The 18,926-nt window shown below is 38.3% G+C and overlaps 1 protein-coding gene across 2 annotated transcripts in view; it reads right to left on the minus strand.

The window, feature by feature from the left end:
* Window positions 1-18,926, minus strand: part of UTRN (utrophin) — a 377,071-nt gene that overhangs the window by 66,960 nt on the left and 291,185 nt on the right. For both annotated transcript variants that reach the window (XM_034061252.1, XM_031049855.2), the window contains 4 exons: window positions 16,227-16,495; window positions 13,785-13,931; window positions 12,257-12,335; window positions 5,309-5,369 (listed from right to left, as the gene is read on the minus strand). In XM_034061252.1, the coding sequence (XP_033917143.1) occupies window positions 5,309-5,369; window positions 12,257-12,335; window positions 13,785-13,931; window positions 16,227-16,495 (556 nt within the window). The remainder of the gene's footprint in view (window positions 1-5,308; window positions 5,370-12,256; window positions 12,336-13,784; window positions 13,932-16,226; window positions 16,496-18,926) is intronic.

Consider the following 18,926-nt stretch of genomic DNA (forward strand, 5'->3'; position numbering starts at 1 on the left):
TACATGAAGTAATACTAGAGACAGATTTGTGGGGGTTTTATCATTTCCCAGCACAGGCAAGGCCTAATGCTATACTGATAATCACTGGCAAACACCACAAGATCAGACACTGAAGCAGTACTCTGGCATCATCATGTTAAGCTGCTCTCTGTTCCTGTAATCAATTTGCACTAAATGTTAACTGAAATCAAGATCTTTACTGATCAGTAATGAATCAACAGTATTCAGACTCTGACTGCTGCCCTTGCCAAATTTCAAATGGCATAATGTCTCTACTTTACAAATGTGCATGGTGCTTTATCTAGATATATATTTTTCTTTTGTTTTTAAGCCCGTTAGAAAATACTGTTTCATGAAAAAGAGCAGGCATACTGCATTGCAAAGCTAATCTATAGTAGAGGTTGGTGGAACAATTTATATGCAGATATTCTGAAATCTCTCCAGAGAAAATGTGCTATTGCATTTCTTTAATAGGAAACAAAGACCAGCATAGGAACTAGTAATTGAAGAAACTCTCAAAACCTGAAATCTCTATCACCCTTTTCTGCAAATTATTTTTTTTTCCTCCTCTAAGGGAAATACTAATATAGGCGGGGGATAAAATAGGATTTTTAAGATGTCAGTGATGTCAGTCTCTGCAGGATTACAGAAAAGTTATCAGGGTGACTATGGAATTTGATACTGATCAATTTGATGATTACACCAAGAAATTGCTCTCCCTATATAATGCCCTGCATGAAATTAAACTCACTGTGACCCTTTCTGCATTACCCTTTTGTTTCTTCTGCACAGTACAAATATGTAATAATTCATAGCATTGAAAGGTACACAGCTGAAGAACACTTAAATTACAGTTAAAAGATCAGTGAGAAATGCCAGGGTAATTATATTTTCTGTGCATTGCTTGCAGCTCATTGTGTTTTCCTCAAAGATGTTTAATGATCATACCTAGTGCCTCATTTATTATTCTATTTCTCTTCAGAATATTTTTATTGAAGTGCTATGTAATATAGGCTTTATTTTTTTAAATTTTCTGTTACAGAACCCAAGCATGACTTACTTGTGTGATTTAAATAGTTATAAATGAGCAGCAGACAACTCTTACTAAATCTCAAACCTTTGCAAGCCAACCTATGAAATGTGTATTCAACAGCAAGTTTGCCAAACATTGTACCAAAACTTCACACTTTTGCTAATAAAAGTGCATTACCAAAATATTGCACCTGCTCTGCTGTATTCCCCTCTGTATTACTCAGCAGTCCCATCCTCTTATAAAATATGGAAGAATAAGGTTTCTTTGCTTTTTAACAGCATTGAGATCTTACAGATTCAGGTAGCCATTGATTGAATTCTACTGTGACAGAATACTGAGACTACAGAAATACAAAAACTCCTATCAATTGTCATAAATAAAAAAAACAACCAAACAGGAAGCAAAAAAGGCAGAATAAAACAGAGACAAAGCCATTTGGAAAATTTGGTTTATGCAGTACAACAATTCAAGAAGTGAAAAGAGACAGGTTAAATCATATGTGTAGGTTCAGTTCAACCAAGTATCTGCCATAGCCCAGGCACACATACCTTGACAAACCTGGGCTCAATGAGCTATAAATCCTTCTTCCAGCCAAGCAGAATAGCAACTCTTTCCAAAATATCCCAAACCCAGACTGCCTCTGTCTGGACTTACAGGGCAGAGGAATTTGTCCACTGGTTTGTTAATCTTTCACATACTTCTGTTACCTGATTAAATACAACCCCAGAAAGGGCACACATGCCAACCACTACTAAACAGGGGTGGGGAGAACAAACTGACTACAAAGCCACTATGGTGTTCTGGCATGTTAAAGACCTCTTTCTCTGAGACACTCCTCTCTATGTGTGTGACTGCAAGTTACCTCTGGCGTCACGAAACAAACAGGACAAACATTGCTCATCTGAAAATGCAGCCGTCTTGCATCTTTTTGACATTCTCCTTACAGATTCATTGCTTCCTAAAGTAATCCCTCCTGCTTTCTAGTTCTAGTTCCTTATTTATTTTTTTTAATTCCATTCTGGTGTGCAATAAAACTGTGAAGAGTGCAGTATTTTATTTATTGTTTTAAATACTCAACAGAGGTAGAACTACATCATCTGCAGCTATGTCACTTTCTGAGTATTTTACATTTCTCCTTCAAGGACACTCACAAAAAGCAATCAAAATGAAGTAAGGGTAGGAATTTACAGTTGTCTAAGAATAGTGTATGTTCTCATTCAGAATTAAAGTAGCCTGACTTCAATAAGCATTTATTTCCTTTTAAAAATTAATTTAAAAAAATTCTCATTTTTCAGCTGCCAGTCACTGAATGATACCTTTATTCTCCTTGTTCTGCTTTTTTTTTTCTCTCCTTTCCTGTAAAATGAACAACTGGTACCTTAAAACTTCTCCCTGCATGTAAAAGTCTTGCTGTAAAGACAGTAAACATAATTGCTTTTGAATTACAGTTATTGAGACTCATCATAATTTTCACTCATGTTTTATAAACATGCCTCAAAGATGTTAGTAAAATTAAACAAAAAGGAAAATTATTCTTTTCCTCTATCCCAGAATTTATTTCCATATTAAGAAATCAATAAACCATTAAATCCTGATGACTGTTCTCTTGAATTGTATTACAAAAGCTCACGTAATCACTACACTCAATTAAGTTTTTTGTGTTGCACTGTTATCCTCTTCTTTAAACTATATCTGAAATTTAGGAATGGAATAAAAGGATAGTTAAAGCTAAGAGCACTCTCCAGCCTGATCATACCAAAGCAAACAAAGTTCAGAATCAGTTCTTTTCCATTTTATTTCTCACAGCTCTGTGTTTTATCCAGCTGCTGCTGCCAACATCGAAGTTAGATCAGTGAGCCATAAGAAGAGAACTGCCAAGGTCATGCCGCTTGTCAGACTGTGAAGCTACTGAAATTCAGCATTCCTCCTCATGCTTTTCAAAATTAATAAATCCTACTGGTTACATGCAACATCATTCTTCTCTTTCAAGACACAAGAATCAATACATTGCATCAACAGCATGTATCATGTTGAAAATAGGGAAAGATTACTGGAAAAGTCTTTGAGATGCAGTAGTTAATTCTTTTTACTTCCTCAAAATAAACCAGTGGTCTGTTTTTATAAAGACCTCAACACTCACAGAATTTGTGCTGCTTTTCAGCCCCTTTATCAAACTTCCTGAGCAAGACCATTATAACAATTTTTGAGAGATGTTAGGGTTTGTTTCTCAGCCCTGACTGGATTCATTCCCCAGTCTAGCTTCAGGACAGCCAACACATTACCATCAGAGCACGTCCACTGTATCAGAACATACTTTGCCACCAAGTTGTGTGCATGCAGGATTGCACCTACCACACACTCTGCAAAGACATATTTTCTTCTGAACTAATCATGATAAAAAAAAAATTCTCAAAAAGTGAAATCTGGTGGAGGTGGAGTAAGGTATACATGAAATATAGTAGTTAAAAATCTTTGCTTTGCTCAGCACAGATCAGAGGCCTTCACCTTAGCCTGTTTCATCTGTTGTGGTGGTAGGACTATCCACCCTATCTCTATCCTCTAACTATGAATGTGACAGATCCCCCCACAGTCCAAGTCATGCCTGGTGAACACCCCCAAATTCAGCTACCAGCTCTGACGAAATAAAGCAGGAACATGAGTTGCCACCTTTCAAAACCCACTCAGCACACATACCCACAAAAAAAATCCTAAGAACCAAAAAAAACCCCAAACACCTCCCCCCACCCAAAAAAAAAACCCAAAAAACAAACAAAAAAACCCCAAACAACTCCAAATCAACAAAAAACCAACCCAAACTGTTTCAGGATAGTTTTCCTCTTGCTCTCTGTAGTTTTGAAACTTCGGTGCTTTCTTTGAAATACTGCTGTAATCATTTTAATTGATCATAGGGGTGATAATTTTCACTGCACTGCTGCCTGAGTCTGGGCAGTCAGCGTGCCTCCACATCCAATCTCTGCCCCCTCCTCTCCCACTTGGGACTAAGGGAGGAATCTCTCCTCCTGGGTCACAGCTTTCTGCTGCTTCTTGCAAAACTCAGCAGAGGCACAAATCCCAGGATATTCACAATAGGTTTTTCTTTTTTTCTAGTTACTACTCAGCCCTTTTAAAAAAATAGTCTTCATACCACAGTTTAAAATGAACCACCACACCTCAGGAATGATAACAACAGATTTGATCAACATACATTTGCTGTTACCTGCTCTTCAAAGTTCTCAAGCACTCATAAATTATTTGAAGCACAAAATGTGGCACTTGGATTTATGACACAGCAATATGCAGTAGTAAAAAGCCCTCACTGATGTTCTTTAAGAATGAACGATATGCAGGTCCAACTCATAATCACCCTATTGACTTAAAAACCCTACTTTTTTTACAAATTCAAGCCAATAATATTTTCACACAGATTTCCTTCAGCCTAAAATGAACTACTCTGGGTTTGGCTTATTATACACTGTACCTTCTTGAAATTTCATTTACCTCTCTGGCAAAAAAAGCTATCCTTCTCTCAAAACTGCAATCTTTGACCTTTGAAGTAGCAGCAAACAGTATATGAATAAATATTGATGGAATCAGAATACCTATGTCAAGGACTGCTCAGAGTAGAACACATCAAATTCTCCGCTCTTCCACAACTAATTATTCCCTATCATTTTCAAAATAAATATCTCAACCATTGCTCATTATAACCAAGGTATTTGTACAATTTTTGTCCATATTTACATTAATGTTAAATTTACCTTAATATTCAGCATTATAAAAACTTCTCTAAGGTAAATAAAATAACAGGACAATCAACGCGTCTTATTTCTGAAGGAATTTTATACAGAATGATGAATGAGCTCTACAGATATTAGTCACCACTGTTCTGCTACAGGTTATAAATGTTGCATTTTTAAATACATTATGTATTCGGCTTTTTTTCCTTTACAGTTTATTATACTCCGGATGAGCCACACACATAAGCAGAAGCCTAGCTTGAATAACAGTACCATATAACACTGTAGCATCTCTTCTGTTTCCTGTTTGAGTGGGTTATTACGTTAAAGTTTGTCATTAATTTATTTTTACATATTTCTAACTTATACAATTTGCAAAGCAATAAACACTGAATGTATGTTATATGCAGCATAATACTATGTAGAGAAACACTTGATAACATTTGTAGCTATTACTCAGTACCTATATTTTTCTGCCAGGTTGTGGTAATAAGACCCTCTGTTATGTTTAAGGAAAATAGAATCAAGGCAAACTTACTTGATATAATAGGGCACTTTGTTATGTGAAACAGATCTCTGCCATGGAAACTGCACTGAGGCTGAGGAAACAAAGAGAAGGTGGTTATTAGAAAGAACCTTTAAAAAAAAAAAGATAAAACCCCCCTTATCTTTATGTTTTTATTTTACAACTAAAACACTTAAATGGGAACAATTAAAATTTCCCAGACAACTTTCAGTAATCAGAAAATCAGCTGGAGAAAACAATGTCAATCTGTCAAGATTATTCTATGCATGTATTTGAGGCCAAGCTGGAAAACAAAACAAACGTGGTGATTCTACTTCAAAGAAGGATAATATATTCTGAGCAAGCAAGCTATACATCTAATGAAAAAGGAGACACTGGTTTTCCTACCACAATACAATTATTATCAGTTTAAGGTTTGAAAATAAATGCTTCCACTACTATAATTAATGTTCTGCAACAGAACAAGGAGAAATATCAGCCTTATTTTCACTAGTTACCAACCTTAGCTCCTATTTGCAACTCAAATTAATATTGATTAACACTGTATCACCAAAAAAAAGGCATTAAAATCCATCCTTGGACTCCTTGCTGAACAGCAGTAATCTTTCCAGAATTTATGCTAGTCTGATACAGAAACAAATACCATCCATAACATCAAGAAGCCTTCTGCACACCGAGTTGCAAAAGGCATGAAGTCATACATGACACTATGACTCTGCTTATTTAAAGATCCCAGGAGAGAAGAGGGGAAAAGTGTTAAGGCTGGCAGGACCGCTGATGTATAACGTAAAAGTAGCTATTTACTGATGAAACAAAGGTACATACTTGTCCTACCAGAAATTATCAGACTAGTGCCTGGTGAATTAGGGTTTTATTATAGAAGAAACTCACTTCACTAGATTCAGTGGAGAAGCAGAGATTGAAAGAGCAGGTAGGAATAACTGATCATCACAATGAGATGAATTTAAAGCATACACACATGCCAACACTTCGAAGACAAAAAGCCTACTCCTTAAATACGCTTCTTAAAAACCTGATAAAGTGAGACACAGCTTTGATATACACTGGATTTCAAGTAATTAAACTCTCAATTAATGTAATTTTCTGCAAGCACGGCTCAATTTAGAGTTCATCCCTCTTTAGGAAAAATAAAAGTAAAAAAAAAAAATCCATTTGAAAATAACTTTCTCCTTTCTCCCTAAGACCTCTCTCAAGGCTTTATAGAATCATAGAATAGTTAGGATTGGAAAGGACCTCAAGATCATCTAGTTCCAACCCCCCTGCCATGGGCAGGGACACCTCACACTAAACCATATCACCCAAGGCTTCATCCAACCTGGTCTTGAACACTGCCAGGGATGGAGCATTCACTACCTCCCTGGGCAACCCATTCCAGTACCTCACCACCCTCACAGTAAAGAACTTCTTCCATATATCCAGCCTAAACCTCTGCTGTTTAAGTTTCAACCCGTTACCCCTTGTCCTATCACTACAGTCCCTAATGAATAGTCCCTCCCCAGCATCCCTATAGGCCCCCTTCAGATACTGGAAGGCTGCTATGAGGTCTCCACACAGCCTTCTCTTCTCCAGGCTGAACAGCCCCAACTTTCTCAGCCTGTCTTCACAGGGGAGGTGCTCCAGTCCCCTGATCATCCTCGTGGCCCTCCTCTGGACTTGTTCCAACAGTTCCATGTCCTTTTTATGTTGAGGACACCAGAACTGCACACAATACTGCAAGTGAGGTCTCACGAGAGAGTAGAGGGGCAGGGTCACCTCCTTTGACCTGCTGGTCATGCTCCTTTTGATGCAGCCCAGGATACGATTGGCTTTCTGGGCTGTGAGTGCACACTGCTGGCTCATGCTCATTTTCTCATTGACCAACACCCCCAAGTGCTTCTCTGCAGGACTACCATGGATTTCCTTTTTGCCCAACCTGTACCTGTGCCTGGGATTGCTCCGACCCAGGTGTAGGACCTTGCACTTGGCATGGTTAAACATCATGAGGTTGGCATCAGCCCACCTCACAAGTGTGTCAAGGTCCCTCTGGATGGCATTCCTTCCCTCCAGTGTATCAAAAGAACCACACAGCTTGGTGTCATCGGCAAACTTGCTGAGGGCACACTCAATTCCATTGTCCATGTCAGTGACAAAGATATTAAACAAGACCGGTCCCAACACTTATCCCTGAGGGACACCACTCGTTACTGGTCTCCAGCCAGACATTGAACTGTTGACCACAACTCTTTGAGTGCAACCATCCAGACAGTTCTTTATCCACCGAGTGCTCCACCTATCAAATTGATGACACTCCAATTTAGAGACAAGGATGTCATGTGGGACAGTGTCGAACGCTTTGCACAAGTCCAGGTAGATGACATCAACTGCTCCACCCCTGTCCATCACTTCTGTAGCCCCATCATAGAAGGCCACCAAATTGGTCAGGCAGGATTTCCCCTTAGTAAAGCCATGCTGGCTGTCACCAAGCACCTTGTTGTTTTTCATGTGCCCTAGCATGCCTTCCAAGAGAATCTGCTCCCAGATTTTGCCAGGCACAGAGGTGAGACTGACTGGTCTGTAATTCCCCAGGTCATCCATTTTCCCCTTCTTGAAAATGGGGGTTATATTTCCCTTTTTCCAGTCATCAGGAACTTCACCTGTCTGGCATGATTTTTCAAATATGATGGCCAGTGGCTTTGCAACTTCGTTCGCCAGCTCCTTCAGGACCCACGGATGGATTTCATCAGGTCCCATGGACTTGTGTACATTCAGATTCTTAAGATGGTCTTGAACCAGATCCTCTCGTACAGTGGGCCCAAGGTCTAGGTTTTCACAGTCCCTGTGTCCGCCTTCCAAGACTCGGGTGGTGCGGTCAGAGCCTTTGCCAGTGAAGACCGAGGCAAAGAAGCCATTCAGAACCTCAGCCTTCTCCAAGTCCTGTGTAGCCAGTTCTCCCGAAAGCTTCCGGAGGGGGCCTACATTGTCCTTAGTCTGTTTTTTAGCCACTACATACCTATAAAATCCCTTCCTATTATCTTTAACATCCCTTGCCACATTTAGCTCTAACTGGGCCTTAGCTTTCCTAACTTGTTCCCTAACTACCCTGACAACATCCCTGTATTCTTCCCAGGCCACCTGTCCTTGCTTCCACATTTTTTAAGCCTCTTTTTTCCTGTAAATTTTTCTCAGCAGCTCCTTATCCATCCAAGGAGGTCTCATGCCCCTCCTGCTGCACTTCCTTCTAGTCGGGATGCAACACTCCTGAGCTTGTAACAGGTGATCCTTGAATGTTAACCAAGAGTCTTGGGCCCCCTTGCCCTCTAGGGCTGTGAAGACTTCTAAACTGTGTATGCCCCATAGGTTGGTGCTGCTGCAGAGAGGCAGGTCTCACCCTGTTCCTGGCTGGCTGCCCCTGACAGGTTTAATGGCTGTCACCTCTTCCCTGACCACACAAAATTTCATGGCTTATAATGTAAGAAACATTCATGTACTGAAATACAGATGAACTGGGAAGAAAAATTGGGAAACTACAGGAAGCAATCAAACTACATTATTCACAAGGAAAAACAGAGAAAATTCCGTATCACTACTTAAAGAAGAAAGTAACATTTTCAATAAAGAGATAGATAGTTCCCTGGTAAAGTCTCTTCAGTGTTGCAATTTGGCAGCTATGGTGGCACTGGTACTACTATACTAGTAAGTTGGCTAACTAAGAAGAAAAATCTGGCCATAGTTTGCTTACATACAATTTATGTGCTATAACAAACTATGAATATTTTACACTGACACAGATATGGGCTAAACAACATAATAAATTAAACTGTTGGTTATTACAGGCCAAGTCATACCCTGCCTGTTTTGGAATAACCTTTCTAAAAACATTGCAAGTTCTCTGCTGCATGAAGCTCTACAAAATGATATTCCTATTCTTATTTAAAATTAGTTTCTTGATGAAAACTGAACAGAATAGCTACTGATTCTGACATTCACTAGCAGGCCTGCAGATATTAGTAAGGCTGAACACCACTCCAAGATGCTTTGAGCAGGCCACTTGAAGACCAAGGGTATTTCTTAGGGAAGATATGGAGTTAGCACACCGTAGATCTTTTAAGACTACACAAAACACCACAGAGATGAGTGGATCATGGGTTTTATAAAAAAACCACAATGAATTACAAAGAAAACCCAAACAATGAAAACCCAAGCTATTGTGTCTAAAAGCAAGACACAGCAAAATAACCTCTTTGCAAATGCATAAAATTTACTGATCACTAACTTACTTGCAAGGAGCTCACTTCCCATTTCAAAAGCACTGAAAAAAAGAGCAATTGCATTTTGTCTACAACTGATGGAAGGGGAAAAAGCTTAGATAAGAAAGGGAACATAGATGGTAGTGGCCTACTAATGCTGTTTTACCTCAGCCTCCTACTGCAGGACACTTCAGGAAGAGCCAATATCATATTGTTTGCTATTCTTAAAAAATATTCTGAAGCACTTGCTTAGCAATGGTCTGGATGAATCCATGTACCTGGTGTTCAAGAAGCTCCAAAAGCAGGAATAAACACTGCACTGTGTCTTTTTAGCAAAGAAATGTTATTAGCCACTGCTCAGATAAATGGGACTGGAATCAGGGTGCTAGATAATCTCATCTAGATTGCCTTTCACATGAAAGGATGAAACTGGTTAAATTATAAGGTCCCTTATAATGAATCTGATGAACAGGTAGAAAAAGTTTACAGACTAAATGACAGCTAGAGGCTATTAATCTGAAAATGAAATGATGGCAAGCTATGGTCTCTTGTTAGGATTTGGAGCAAGAGTAACAGGTAGGTGAGGTAAATTTAGCTGCTGTCAGTGCAGCTTTGGTGATAGAGATTTGTACAAAACATACATATCATAATCACAGGTTTTGGAGTTTGAGATTATTTTATTCAGAATACTGCTTTACTTGTTCCTCACAGAAGTCATTTATGGCTGCTAAAAAGGTTTGAAAATTTTCATCTAGAATACACACGATTTCAACCTGTCAGGATAAAACCTTCATTTTTCCAGATTTAATGATTTTTTTATTACTTCCCTTTGAAGTTACTGTGCCTGACTTTCACTTAACAGACTTTATATAAGGTTGTAGGTATTAAGTTCTGTAACTCTGTATAGTTCAAGCTCTTAAAACAGGTTTGTTTTTTTGAAGAATTTTTTGCTGTAGGTTGTGTGGGGGGAAAGGTCATTTGTTTTTAGCAAATAATTTAAATGGGTAACTGCATATTATTTGGGTTTGAAGCAGTGTAGTACTTACTTGGCTATAGCTCTTTCTGGTACCTACCAACAGACGTTCTGTTGTTCAACTTCCCATTCCTGACTTTTGTATGTAACATAAACCAAATGTCCCCTTAAGCCTGGAGAAGTTGCTCTAAGCAAAGCTGAGGCATGCTGATAAGCCCTTGTACAGTCTCTTTGGAAATAATTCTATGAAATTTTTATCAAACAACAAAGCCAGCTCACCATTCAGTCTTTTGAAAACAATTGCTTGTTGTGGCATGCTGTAAGCTAAATCAAGGAAACGATCCAGGTCAAGGCAAATAGTACCAGCCAGCCTTCCCTGGAAATCTTTCTTGTTTTTCATGTGGACTCTTTCACTGACTTTGCATTGGTCCAGATGAGGTGAACAGACTTAACAGTGACACAGGAGTGAAGTCAGGAACTTCTCAAACCACCTAGAGTAGGGGACACTGTGTCTTCTCTATGTTACTTCCTAGTCTGTTTTAATTACACAGATTAGACTGACTACTCTCCCAAACAATCTGGCATTTTCCAAGAGTGCCAAAGGTACCACTCTATCTATATTCTTTTTACAAATTATTACATAGGTGTACTGTCGAGGTTAGAAGTTCAAGATTGGAAGGGCTACAAACCCACAGTGTCAACACTATACAATACTGCTAATGGGGTTTAAAAAAGCAAAACCAAAAATATCACACACTTTTAAAGTTCCTTGGTCTGTCAATTAAAAAAAAAAAAAAGACGAAGTGGCTCCAAGAATCATTATTTAGCGTAAAAGCTGTAATATTTTAAATACACTGCATCTTGTTTACCATGATATTTAATGTAAATCTAGTCAATTCAAGAAGAGAACATGGCTAATTTGTAATTCCAGAATAAATTGAGATTTATTTATATTTTGAAATTACACTTGCTGTTTAGCAATGACATGCAGCACTTGAGAATCAGTGGGACAGATCTGCTCATTTTTATGCTCACTGCTCAACTCCTGCAATAAATTTATCTTTATTATTGAAGCCCCTAGTTAAAACCAGAGACCTCATTGGGTAAATGCTTTGTATCACAAGCTCTGAAGCTGGCAGGTAGGCTAGAATATCAGAAATTCAACACAGATCTTGATATTGCAACCTATGCATCTGTAGCAAATCAAATGAAAACAAGGGAGCAAAAGCACCTGCTTTTGCCTTCTTAGTATATGGAAGACTGCAGGCTTACAATTTTCATTAGAAAATGATAAAAGGACGGCGTTTGAGGAATTGATGCAGGTTTGCTCTCTGCACCCCTTTATTTGAGGTTCCAGGAATGTATGTCATGAAGCCTCTAATTCCATGAAGCAGAAGGAAACTGAAGAAAAGAGATAGCAGGGGCTGAGAAGATGTGGTTATGAACACATAAAGATTCTGGAACAGCCAAATGTCAGACCTTGTAGTAAAAAGACAATAAAGAATATTATAACCAGGGGTGCGACAATAACTCAGCAGGATATTACAATGAGAAGCACACCAGTGAGAATGTCAGTGGGGTTATGAAGATGAAACTCCCTTAGAAAAACAGGGAAGTAAACAATAACATGGCAGAGGAACTTCCTGTTTCTCAAGCCATAGGGAAATCTGGAGTAAAGAGCAGTTGGTGTTTGAGAAAGCCATCATATCTCACACGCATCTATTAAGTCAAAGAACTTACTGGAAAGAAAGTGCTGTGATGCAGGCCCAAAATCTCTGTGTGCCTCCTGTAACTGTTTAAGGCGATCTTCTACAGACACCTACAAATAAACACAAATACACAAAATCCATATTGCATTTACTTTGTAACACTAGAACCATGATAATAAAAACAATTATTTACATTAATTTTTACTTATATAAATTTAGGTAGTCCATGCATCACAGCACTTATTTTACACCCATCTATTCAAGGTTACTTTTTTTTCTTTCATTGGCTTGATGACTGTCATGTTCATATTCGTGCAATGTTCTGTGAGAGTACTGCAGATCAGTAATGAATAACAGTAGGTTCATGGTGACTATAGCTGACTGCTGAAGCTTCTGACCTCCTCCCAACCCTTTTGTTGTCCAATTTTCCATAGTCAGCAGGTCTTAGTTTGATTGTTCTGATCTCACAACTGCCTTTCCAGCATGAAACCATTTAGAAAGATAGTGCTTCACTGCTGACATGGTTCCCCTCTGGTTTATTAATTGAAACTGCACTAGAAAACCCAGCAGCAGTTTGGTTGCTTGGTTAACGCACTTTGAGAGAACACACATGGAAAAAAACAAAAAAAAACAAAACTGGAAAAAAAATGGAAAAAAAAGAAAGCCACTACCATATTAGGAAAGGGAAGGTCTGATCTGACACAACAATTTTGCCCCTCAGGAGCAACTCATTCAGCCCAGAAATTGATGCCCAGGTTTTGAAAATTCTGTCCCACCTCCCTCAGCTAGAAAGGTGATAGAACTTCCATCCTTAACCTAATTGTTTTAGACACTTAATATCACTTAGGAGCCAGGTAAAGAAATAAATAGCAACTGACTCACTGTAAGTATTTCCTACTAAAAAGAGTAAAAGTGCAAAAATTGATAAATGATTTTTTAACTGATGTAAGAAACTCCATTAAATCATTCACTGAAACTGTGCATGAGTTTGAACTGTAATCAGGCACACTGATTCACCTTTCTCAGACCATTTAAGCACAACAATCATAACTAAGCAATATGAATCTTTCATACAGCATATCCTCTTCTGTTTTATAATGCTAAACGTACTATTGCTCACATTCTCTTACAGCTTTACAAACACTTAAGCCACATCAGGTGAAATTCCCTGCTGAAACTTAACACTCAAAACCAAAATAAACCAGCTTTCACAGAAGCTGGAAACACAACAGAAATATGTACACCATTTCTCAGTGACAATGATTTATGCAGTAAAAATACTGCTATAAGACATACAAAATACCATGCAGCAATAGTTCCCCTTAGTCACCAGATATTAATGTGGTCCCCCGAGTGAGTGAACCAGTAGGACAGTGAGTAAACTGCTGAGAAAGAAAAAGTTTTTGTCAAGCTACAGAAAGAAAGACAGCACCTTATGCTGCTTTGGTACCACTAGAGTAACACCTTAAAGATAGCAATAAAGGACAAATGGTAATAATGCATCTTTTTAAGAGAAGCATACCTTCCCCCACACCCACTGTACACATTCAGAAGAATACCTGTAAAAGTTTCCACCGCATATTAAGATCATCCAGTTGACGAGACATCTTTAATGACGGATAAAGGTCAAGTGGAGACAGCTGACTGGACAAATCATTCACCGTCTTAACTTTCAAGTTGATGGGAGCAGTTTCTTCTCTAAAAGCCTAAAAGAGTAAGAAGCATTCATTTATTTTCAACAGACACCTGAGCAGCACAAAAGCCGTGGTAAACTCAACAGGCTGCTGACTTGCCCAATGTGGCAGCTTATGCTAAACAACTGTACGTAACTCAGTTCTTTGGCAAAGAAAGATCACTCACCTCAGTATTCTTATTAACTCCTTCACTCCTTCATATACATCCTTAGAGAAAAGAGTATGATATTTACTCAAACGCTCATATCCAAATTGTGCCCCAAAACAATTTGACTAAGGTTTTAGTGATGCCATATGGTTTTAGAGCTTTTCTTTCCAAAAAGAAATACACAATACTCTATCAGGAACTTCAGCAGTCTACAGCGTGTAAAGTGCTCTTAAGAAAAAAATGCATTCAGTAACTACAGTTTTCCAGGATTAAGCATCTGACAAAAAATCAATTTAAAAGCTATTACCGAATTAGCAAAGCATGGAAGAATGTATCTTCTAAGGAAAAGGAGTACAGTGTTTTACCTGGTTACAACTGTAGAGTAAAACTATTACAATGATTAAAAAGAAGAAAAAGGTTTATTGAATTTAATGGAACTAAATACAGTATTAAGATAAAATTTATGCAAATTTTAGTTACAGTTGAAGATGCATCAAATGTCTTGCTTGCTATGAGATGTTAATTGTTCAATCATATAAACAACTTGATTAAACATCATGAAACAAGCCAAAAACAACTAGAAAAATATTTCCTTTGGACAATTCAATTATTTACCTCCCTTCAAAACCTCTATCATCCCGCCCAGGAACAGAAGGAACCTACTGGCAAAGCAGAAGCTTCTGTTCCAGAAGCATCTGGCTTCTGGACAGCCAGCAGGGCTCTATTACTTCAGCAGATGTTACAGTTTTTTGTGCAGTGATGAAAATCTAGAAGACTTTGCTTTACTTTTCTTTATAGAATAAACCATCAAGATATGACAAATCACTTCTTAACTTGAGAACAAAGAGCAATTCAGCACCAACATCTTATTGCTTGCTCTAGTATCTATACTAAAATATAAGAGGGGGAGGAAATGTATCGCTTCTCAGATCAACAGCAGGCTGGTTATAAGTCAACTCTGACTGTTTCTGTTTTAAAGATTTTGGTTCCATTAAACCTGAATGTAACCACAAAATTTGGAGGATACTTATATCAATATACATGAAATAACACAGACAAGTCCACAGGCTGTGTATACATAGAAAGAGTATTCGCAGAAAACTGGTTGCAGCCCACAGCTCTTCATTCTTTTAACTCCAGTGTCCCATGCTGAAGACACAGATGGTCAAGTACATGATGCCAGGGTCCTCTAATGTTTTGCTATATTAATTCTTGAGATTAAAAAGTGAATAGTTGCATTTGTGAAACAGAAGCTTGGTGGTAACTGCTAAATTTGCCTGAAACAGGAATTTTCTCTACTTATATATGCAGACCCACATGTTCTTCTGGAATCCCTGGTATTCAAGCACTCCCCTAAGCACTATGACTGTTTCCAGTTAGCCCTCCTGAACAATGTTAGTTATCAGAGGGTATTCCTTCTTTGGGGAACTCTGCATTACTGGGTCCCTACCCAACCCATGCAGGGGACAACTACTACCCACCATGAGCAGCCATGTCTTGTGGTGCTGAGCCCTGCATGGGTGGCCTGGAACCCTGGCTCCAAGACCTGGTGTGCCTGCAAGAATATGGTAATGTGTGTTCTTCACTTTGAAATAATCCTGAAGAGAAGCCAGATTCAAATAAAGGCAAACATAAATTCACTCATACAAGCTAAAATAGACAATAGATGTGTGAAGCCTGTGAAAGTTAAGGAACAGAAATTAAAACCATGTGTATACTTCTGGATGACTGAAAAAGCTCCCAGTGTTTTCTAAGAAATCTATAGATGATGGCCAAACAGATATGAGAGCTCACAACTACAAAAAGGAGAGGGGCCTACTGTCAACTGCCAGACTGACAACTGATTCAGAGCAATCATAATCCAGTGCTTGGGCAAATATCCAAACACACACCCATACCCTAACTATGGATTAGATAATACTTCTAGAAAGAAAATATTTAAATCCTAGAACACAATCTTTTTCATTTGATGAATGTTATATTCTGTACACTTCTATAGCTTGCTGATCACATGTGCTTATGCAATCACTTAAGCACTATAACCTGAACATGAGAATTTAAGTGTACAATATGTATATAGGTAACATGACTAGGGGTAGTAGAATGTAGGGATCTGACTCTCACACAGGCTAAATATTTCCCAGGAATTCCATACTTACTGTCGTTTTCTCAATGTGATCTGGTAATGAATCTATGAGCAAGTCTCCCACAGGTTTCCAGCCATTCCTCACATTTTCAGCTTCCTTCAAGTCAGCATCGAGGTCATCCATGGCACACTGCAGGTCTTTCAGTTTTTCTAATGCTTTGTCCACTTGTTTCTGCCAGATACTGGCACTGGCATTTAGGTTCTCCCATTTCTCTTTTACCTCCGATGACTGCTTACGCATAGCTTTGGCAACCCTCATAGCTTTCTCCTCAGCGGTCAACTCTGCAGAGCGAAAGAAAAGTTACACTGTTTATTTCTGCTCTATTTGTGCATATTCAGTGTTCAGACAGTGCTCCTGAGGTACATACTCAAAACAGTAAGTGCAGTGTTAACTGAAAATTTATTTCAGCAGGTACAAGGTAGAAGACGGTGTACCTTGCCATAACTGAAATAAACTTTAAGCACTGCTAATGACAAAATAAAGTTTGCTCAGAAATCAGGAAACTATTCCTACTTCCACGTATTATGATATCCGCAAAGCAAAGGCAGCTTACTGCTGGTTTGTCACTTCTGAAGGCACAGGGGGAGGAAATGGAAGATCACTCTTCCCTACCAGAAACTGCAATAGAAAATCTAAGCAACATTTTATGTAGAAAGAAGAAAAATGCTTTGTTCTGGATCACTTACTACTACCTTTCACCCTACCATCAGGATGTCTCGCACTAGCAAAAACCTGTGTGTACTGAGTACCATGTGGTGAGTGGTTCTGCAGCTCTATGTCCACTTTTCCATTTTAACACGAAAGTCCTAAAAAGGCTGGTTTAAATAGGTTTAGCAAATCTAAAAGTGTTTAGTGAACCTTTTGAGTGAAAAAGAATATTTAGAGTGAAAAGAGGTTATGGTGCACCCTTTCTCACAAACTTTAGGCTTATGTGTCTAAATCCCACACAACCCAGCAATCACGGAAATCCCTTTCATGTTAAAAAAAGTGGGCATACACACAGCCTCAGGATGTAGTCACAGGAGGTGATTATTTAATTGCTTATATTTAAATCTCCAGTCCCTGCAAGACTTTAAAAAAAAAAACACTAAAAATATTAGAATATGCTCAATTTGTTGCTGAGAAGGGCTGGCACATTTTTCCCAGATGTAAAAGTAACGGGAGTTGTTCAGATCAAAACCAGTTTCTGCCCACCAGTTCTCTATATTTTTTTAAAAAAGTTGGCCCATCTTAGTCTTGTTACATGTTAAAATACAAATAATAAAAGAGTATTCAGCAACACAATCAGATGTCATCTGAAAGGAAAAAAATATCCAAACAAACAAAAAAATCAACCTCCTCACAACTAACCTGCAATGCTTAACTACATGCGAAGGGAGATAAATTATATATGTAGCTCTGGGATATAGAGACATGGCAGTAACCCACAATCTTCAATACTGACAGACCAAAATAAAGATAAAAACCAAAGATATGCTGTGATAAATTATACCTTGTCTCTCGAATTCCAGCAATTCACAGTAGAATAAACTATATCATAGGATAACAGAGTTCTGATACGATCTTTATCCCAAGCTTTGCAAGAGATTTTAGAAAAAGGAAAAGAAATAATGCTTAAGTTCTAAACAAAAACCCCTTTCAGATAAAAACTGTTGTTTTAAACAAAAAACAGCAGCTACAAATTGCTTATGTAACGATATAAAAGAAATTGTTACTGGAAGTAATTTTGGAATTACACACTGTTGATAATATACCACTAATGAATGAATGAGAATCCACTACAGTCCCTACAGAGGGACCATGAGCAACCTAGACATCACTAAATCACAGCATGCAGGCAAGCTGCAGCAAATGGCGGAGACTGAGGTTGAGGTACCCTATGATATAGCTATAGGTTGAGGGCAACAAGGCCTCAGGTGTAAAAACTGCAGGACTTCAAATGGGGATGAATGGAGCACCTAGCATTGAAATGCTTTACAAAAGGAAATGGAATACTGAGCTTCACTGAAAGGCAGAACTAAATTGCAGACCCAGGAAGAAAGCCTCCTTTGTTGGCATTTCAACCATGTGAATACAGGAGACATTATACCCAGAAACTGAAGTAGAACTTATACCATTTTTATCCAACATCATGTGCTTACATCATCTGTTACCACAGCCACAAGGACTTAAAAGTTCTAAACTAAAGTATTAGCAGGTTATTTAAAATGATCAGTCACTTGATCATCCTTGTCACTTGACAAGGAACATACTGAAAGCTTCAGTAAGAGCTGAAAATCTTGCAAAGCTTTTTGCTTATCTATAAAGCTACTGACACAATAGACTCAATGAATGCTGCTTGCCCCAGTGGAAGCACTAAGAAAAAAAGTGTCTGTAGTAATAAATGGGAATAGAAGAGGGGAACAGCAGACTGACTTTACTTGTCTGGACAGCTAAAATAAGTCAGCTTTACTCATGACAAGCTGGCCACATATTTTGGGAAAGAAAAAGATTCCAGATTGACAGGGGTGATAAAAGTATCCCAACGGAACTGGAACCCAAAACATATGTCAAATCAATGTCATTGTAAAGGGTACATGGCACATGTTTTATTTTAAAAATATTAATTCACTGTGAGACTGCTTTATTTAATAAAAGCCTTGTAAGTGCTTGTAAACGTGCCCTAAAAAGACATTTACTAGGGAAAAATAGCTAAACACACATTTTATGCAC

The sequence above is a fragment of the Melopsittacus undulatus genome, chromosome 3 (genome assembly GCF_012275295.1).
Source record: "Melopsittacus undulatus isolate bMelUnd1 chromosome 3, bMelUnd1.mat.Z, whole genome shotgun sequence".
In the NCBI taxonomy this organism is placed as follows: domain Eukaryota; kingdom Metazoa; phylum Chordata; class Aves; order Psittaciformes; family Psittaculidae; genus Melopsittacus; species Melopsittacus undulatus.